Source organism: Myotis nattereri (assembly GCF_964212035.1).
Source record: "Myotis nattereri genome assembly, chromosome: 4".
Taxonomy (NCBI): domain Eukaryota; kingdom Metazoa; phylum Chordata; class Mammalia; order Chiroptera; family Vespertilionidae; genus Myotis; species Myotis nattereri.
The window spans coordinates 79,576,128-79,583,486 of NC_138079.1; the positions used below are offsets into that span (position 1 = coordinate 79,576,128).

Sequence of the window (7,359 nt, forward strand, 5' to 3'; positions counted from 1 at the left end):
TAGGTGATCTTCTCCAGGTTTGACTTCCCATCAGTGTTTTAGATAGTTCAACTCCCTGGATGTCTAGGGAGGAGGAGATACTCTACACCAGGGGTGGGCATCCTTTTTGTGAGTGCGTGCCAAAACCAGCAAAATCTCTGACTCAAAATTCTTCTGCGTGCCAACCCTAATTTTTTTGAGAACATGTTACGCCTACTTGATATCTCTTAAGGTGTACATATGTGAAGAACCTTGAAGAAATAATAAAATTCATTCGAGCGACAAAAACACAGGATATGATGATGAAAAATACATTTATTTTTTAATGTATACATGTACACTGATAGTCCGACAGAAAACTTCATGACTCCATTTGATATTATCAGTGGGACTTTCGCTGCTGCATCACTGATGACAGAGATTTTACATCAGATTTATATTTCGTGACCTTCAGAGATATGCACGAGCTACTACTTTCATCCGTCAGGTTACTCCTATTGCAAGACTTAACAAAATTCATCACTGAGAACAAAGATTCACAAGCATATGTGGATGAAACCAAAACACTGGTCAGATCTAGGAAGGCAGGGAGAGTTAAGGCAGAGGCATAAATTGCTCTTCCCCTCTCTCCTTACTCCATGTCTATGGTCTTTAAGATAACTTGTTATGTAAAATTATTTATTTATCTAAAATGCACCTACACTGAATTTATCTGAAAAATAAAAAAGTCGATATTAAAAAAATTGTAAATGGAAGATTATAATAGAGGGTTTTGCGTGCCAGCAAAAGTTACTGGCGTGTGCCAGGGGTTGCCCACCCCTGCTCTACGCCAACTCTGAGTGATCTGCTATTGAGTGGCTGTCATCCAAGATACTGGGAAGGAGCAGATCCTCTCGATCAGTGGTTCTCAACCTGTGGGTCGCGACCCCTTTGGGGGTCGAACGGCCCTTTCACAGGGGTCGCCTAAGACCATCGGAAAACATATATAATTACATATTGTTTTGTGATTAATGACTATGCTTTAATTATGTTCAATTTGTAACAATAAAAATACATTCTGCACATCAGATATTTATTTACATTATGATTCATAACAGTAGCAAAATTACAGTTATGAAGAAGCAACGAAAATAATTTTATGGTTGGGGGTCACCACAACATGAGGAACTGTATTAAAGGGTCGGGGCATTAGGAAGGTTGAGAACCACTGCTGTAGCTGCTGGTGCTAGAGCAGTTTCTGATCCTCCTTCCTGGTGAGGTCAAGACCGGGATGAGAGAGCAGTGCTTAGAGAGTGCAGCTGAAGCTGTAGCTTGTTGTGGAAGACCAGGAGAGTGGGTGAAAAGGACGTTTTTTAGGCGGGAGTGATTAAGATTCAGAAGCACAGATAGTGGCCTTTTGGTACCCAGCCATTCCCAAGGAACAGCCATGAAGGCTTTCAACAAATAACATGCTGGCCTGTTTCAGGGAATTATTTGTTTCTTTTCAGTGGATTTTTGATCTTGGTGTTTCTGAGGTGCGTTTTTATTATTATTATTCCCACTTTGTTCCTTTACTTAATGAAGTCTTTAAATCTTCTTGTGTTCCAATGTCAGACACTGCCTTTCCCATAATATGCTCAATGAGTATTTACTGAATGTCTGATTAAATGATTTAGAAAGGTGGTTTCCGCAAATTGGAGGGTTTTGTTTTTTTTTTATAAAAGTCCCATACAATATCTAGTTTTAAAATGTTTAAATTATCACCCTTGCCAGGTAGCTCCATTGGTCAAAGTGTCATCCCAATGCATCAAGGTTGTGGGTTCAATCCCTGATCAGAGCACATACAAGAATCAACCAATGAATGCATAAATAAGTAGAACAACAAATCAATGTTTCTCTCTATCTCTTAATTGAGATACCATATTGATAAGGACTCTGAGTCATAATATGGACCAAGGAGCAAGAAATGCTCTTATCAGTTACTGGTGTTTGCCATGAGTGTTTGTGGTGTGAGTGTGTATCTGTATGTCTGCCTATGTATTAAGAAATGAGGCTCTGTGTCTCATTAAGGTCCTTATGTCTTCAACCCTGCCATGCTTCTAAGATGACTGTCCATCTTTACTGAAAATATTGAGGTTCCCTAATTCACACCTTTATTCATCTGGAATTTCAGGGGACCCCAAATAGCCAAACAATCTAGAAAAAGAACAAAGTAGGAGGACTCACACTTCCCAATTTCAAACCCTTTACAAAACTACAGTAATCAAAACATGATGCTGGCATAAGGATAGACACATACATCAATGGAATACTGTTAGAAAAGTGTACTGTGGCTGAGAGACAGGAGAAAGAGGCTGACAACTCCAGCGTTACATCAAGAGTTTATTAAGGGAGCTTACATATGAGACATATCTTGGGCAGCAGCAAGACAACATGGCTATCCTCTGTGCCACGTGGTTATATAGCACAGGGCAGGATGGATAGTGGTACTGTGGTGTGACCAGCCCCAGATAAGACGAAACATCTTACACGCTTGCCCAGCGCAGGGCAAAGGCCTGTCCCAGGAACAACCATGCCTGGGGACATAGGGTAGGGGCTGATCAGACATTCTCTGATGAGATTTATGGGAAGCGGTCTCTGTTCTGACTGGAATCTAGCTGGATCTGTCTTAAGGGTCCACAGCCGTCACATCATGGGACAACCTCTCCTCCACAAATAATAGTGAGAATCCAGAAAAAGAAAAAAAAAAAGTCATACATCTACAAGCAATTGATTTTTACCAAGGGTGCCAAAGCAGTGTTTGGGAGTTATGGGAGTTTGGGGATAATAGCTGAGGGCCATAGGGTTTCCTTCTGAATTGATGAAAATATTCTAAAATTGTTTGTGTTGATGGATGCACAATTTTGTGACTGTACTAAAAGCCATTGAATTGCATAATTTAAATGTATGAATTATATGGCACATGAATAATATGTTTTGAAATGGATGCTGTCTATCAAGAAGAAATTCTGAATGATGACATTTGGTTTTTTTCTGTCCTTGGTCACTTGACTGGGCTCTGGCTATATCAGATAAGGGATTATTACTATTTTTTAATATATTTTATTGATTTCATAGAGGAAGGGAGAGGGAGAAAGAGATAGAACTATCAATGATGAGAGAGAATCATTGATCAGCTGTCTCCTGCATGCCCCCTACTGGGGATCCAGCCCTTGACTGGAATCAAACCCATGACTCTTCAGTCCACTGAGCTAAACCAGCTAGGGCTCAGGTAAGGGATTCTTTATGAAACACTTGTGTAGCAGAAAGAAAAATTATCATTTTACCAGTTGTTGCCAAAGTGTCTCTTGGGGAACCAAATAACTTTCCTTAGGGATGCCCCTTTTTCATTTACTTGGGGTTACTTGGGATTCAGAAGGAGAAACAAAATTAGGTAACTACTCTTTGTTGAGAATTTGAGGACAAGGAAGAACTGAGGAGAGAGGTGTTTCTGCGTAAAGGTGGGAGGCTGGAACGCTCTTGGACAGAAATGACTGAGACTCAAGAAAAGAGAAACCTGTCATTCAGCTTTAAATTCTCTCCCAAATCACACTATAATGTAAATTCCCCTTACCGTTACCCAGGAAACAGCATGGAACTCATATGTCTTTTCAGTAGAGTTGAGGGAAAAGTAGGGACTTAGCTTCACATTTAAGGTGCTGTGTGCTGGAGCCACTGGAGCAACTGCCATGAACCAAGAAGAGAATGAGAATTGAGCAGAAATCAGAGCTGTCAGTGGTCCAGGGGACATAAGCCTCTGAATTCACAGTAATCTTCCTAAGGGATGTGGCCAGGTGTTTGAATAAATCTAATCCATATATTAAAAGGACACTAGGTTATATATGCTTGGAAGGCCAGAGTTTATGGGTGTGACATCTACTGCAAGGCTGGGGGTATTCAGGGTTATAGGACTTTGAAATTGGGGAAGCAGAGAATGTAGAACCACAGGAGAGAGATAAGTAGAGTCACTGAGACAAGAATTGTCTTTAGTAACAAGAATGCCACCAACAGTAGTCAATCTTTATTGCACAGGACAAGGGTGAGGCTTGATTTTATGGATGTTTCTGCTGACTTATTCAAACAAAGTCCATGAAAATTGTGATGCTAACACCAGAAAATTCTGGGAAGAGGGCACAAGGAGGAGTTCTTCAAGGAAATGCTTTAGGCAGCATGGCAACAGCCTCTAACTTGTCACGGAGATGTATCCCCACTCACTGGATGTTGGGGAGAAGATCCAGTCATGGGGTATCCTTCAGAGTGGAGCCAGGTGTTTTTATAACTCTGCAAAGTAGAAAATCAAGCAGAAGCTGAGACTTTTTCTAAATGGGAAGAGACCTCAATGGAAGCACTGGGAGGTACAACTGACTGAGCACTCTGGTCCTGGTTCATCGGAAGAAGTCATCAAATTGACGGGATGGGGGTTGGATAAGGAGAGTGGTCAGAACATCTAGAACCTGGTTTTCTACTTTTTAAAAAAGATTGAATGTATTGGAGTGACATTGGTTAATAAAATTATATAGGTTTCAGATGTACAATTCTATAACATCATCTGTATATTATATTGTGTGTTCACCATCCCAAGTCAAGTCTCCTTCCATCACCATTTATCCCGCTCCATATACCCTCTTCTATCTCCCCCCACTCCCCTTTCCCTCTGGAAATCACCATACTGCTTTCTGTCTATGAGGTGTTGTTTTGTTTTGTTTGTTTTTGCTTAATCCCTTCACTTTTTTCTCTTTTGTAACATGTGGGAGTTGTACTTCCCGGAGGGAAGGGTCCTGCCAAGAGGGGATCATCAGGAAAGAAGAATGAGGGGCATTGGTGCTCTTCTCACCTGCTACTCGGAACTGTTCTTTTGATTCCACCACCGGGAAGTTATCGTTTGGTTCCTTGTGTTTTCTGGTGGTCTCTGAAGTTGTGAGGTAGTTAGAAGAGGAAGATTTTTGCTTCCAGGTCTGCCACCATCTCCCCAGGCCCAGGAGCACCAGCTCCAAAAGAGTAAAGAAGAGACAGAGCCCACTGAGCCCAAACATGGTCTTTAGGAAGATGGTCTTCTCAGAGGGGCGGGGCACGTGGCAGGTTATACTGCCGAGGCAAGGCTCTCGACGACATGAAAAGGAGCTGGGCATCTTGAACCCATACAGATGGTACTGCCCTCCCAAGGCTGCCCCCTCAAGGACCAGTCGCACCCCCAGCTGTGCTACATAGGCCCAGAGCAGCTTGGGGCTTTCAGCCCCTGAGACATCTGTGCTGCCCTGTCCTTGTCTGATCAGGGTCTCCTCCTCCTTCTTCACTTTTCTTGAATCTTCCCAATGCCAGATGCCATGATAAATGAGGAATCCCATGTAGAGGACACTGGGCACAGCCACCAGCATGACCTGGAAGGCCCAGAAACGCAGTGGGGAGAGGGGGTGGAAGGCATCGTAGCAGGCAACCTTGCAGCCTGGCTGCTGGGTGTGACACACAAATTCACTCTGCTCATCGCCATAGACCCCCGTCCCACTGGTAGCCAGCAGTATGAGGCGGAATCCCAGGAGCACCGGAAGGATGAGGCGCCCCACAGGGGTGGAGTGCCAGCTCTCCTCAGCCATCAGCCGCCTCAGGAATCTGCCACACATTCTGTTATGGAGCAGAGAACAATGATGAGTGTAGGTGTGTTGCTCAATGTCCTTTAGGAGGAGCTGTAGGCCACCTCTTCACTCCTAATCCAAAGATGGGTAAGGCAAGCCTTGTTGCTCCTCTCCAAGGATCTGGCTGATCAAATACTAAGACTCTGATTGCACCTATTTATATAGTTGACGGGATCATCTATGTAAAATAATAATAGCAAGTGTGGATGTGGCTCTTTCTTCTGTCCTCTCCCCCGCTGCAGTGGAGAAGAACTCTCAGCATTGGGTAGAGACCAGGGTCTGTCTTTGTCTCTTTCCCTCCTTCCTTCCCTCTCACCCTAAATAAGCTAAATAGCAAGAGACCAGTGTCCTCTGAAAACTGATATTTCCCCCAGGTGATGGCTGTCAGCTCTGGTACGGCTGCTAGCATCACCTGAACAGAAATCAGTGCTGAGCTTGGGGGGAATGTGTACAGTATTCTCTTGCTGTCTGCTTCTCTCTGGTCCCATGCCCTCAGGTGTTCACAGGAATGTCTGGCTGGCCTCTGCTCCCATTACAAAGTAAAACTGAGATGTGGTTAGGAGGCTTCATGGGAATCAAGTGAAGAGAGTGAGTGTCAAGGCTTGCTTTCATCTAATGCTCTTTAGACCTAGGAAAAAGAGAACTTTTTTTTCTTTTTCTTTATTAAGAAACACAGCAAAATGTACTAGTTAAATGTAATGGGGTGTGGGGTCAAAGCCCGAATTGACTGGGAAAAATTTTAAATTTTACTCTCCTTGCTATTGTTTCTTGGGCTCATATCTCCCTCATGGTGAGAAGTGGTCATGGTCAGGAGCAGATTTCAGCAATTCCTCAATTCTCTGGACAAAATATCATCATGCTACCAGCCCAGATTGCCATCTTTGTCTTTGACCCAATTAGCAGCCTTCCTAACGCCCAGTCACTGTTTCTAATCATCACCATTAAGCCCAAACTCTTAACACACCTGGTTCTTGTCACTCTTAGAAGACCACGCAAACCTCTTATACTGCAGTGAAAATAGAGACTCTTTGATATAAAATCTCACAGCTACTACTTCTCTCCATAGTCACTTCCTTGTATAGCATCTTAGAAAAAGAAGTGGCCCTACACTTGTCCAAGGCTACTAGCCCTTCCAAATCTGTGTCCTTTCTGACTTCTTCAAGTTTTTGATCCCTAAATTATTTTTCCTGTAATTTAGACCCCGCTTATTTACTCCCTGACTATGAACTTACTTAGGTTTCTCCCTTTTAACTATAATAAGAATAGCCTACATTTCTAAGTTAATATGGCAGCAAATGAAACATGCTTCCAAATTTTAAATGGGCATTAGTGTCATAAACTATAGATAAGAACAAGCCACATGCCAAAATTTAGGCAGAATGGTCACTTCTGTGCAATTGAAAGGGATGGATTAAGATGCTTCCAAAAGTTTCACTTGACCAGAGAAATATGTTCCCATCCACCAACTGTGAGGAACCATATTTTGAGTCATTAGAATCAAGTTTGAACCTCTGCCTGCTCCTCAGCCCCTATATTTCTACCCTCGTCATAGGTTGTGAAGACTCCTAAGTACATCAGGCCACTGAAAATTCATTTCCAAAAAACTGGGTGAAAATTTGTAGAAGAACCCTATTTTCATCTCTAAAAAGATGCAAAATTGTCCTCATGAATAAAGATGGCAAATTGAAGAGAGAGATGTATCTTCTCTCATTTCCAAGACTCCTCAAAATTC

The 7,359-nt window shown here is 42.6% G+C and overlaps 1 protein-coding gene across 1 annotated transcript; it reads right to left on the bottom strand.

The window, feature by feature from the left end:
* Nucleotides 1-4,188: 4,188 nt before the first annotated feature.
* GJC3 (gap junction protein gamma 3) lies at nt 4,189-5,615 on the bottom strand (the record flags this gene model as incomplete). The annotated part of the gene is made up of 2 exons (XM_081090264.1): nt 4,189-4,278; nt 4,725-5,615. The coding sequence occupies 2 exons, from the start codon at nt 5,613-5,615 to the stop codon at nt 4,189-4,191; spliced, it is 981 nt and encodes a 326-aa protein (XP_080946390.1).
* Nucleotides 5,616-7,359: the final 1,744 nt, after the last annotated feature.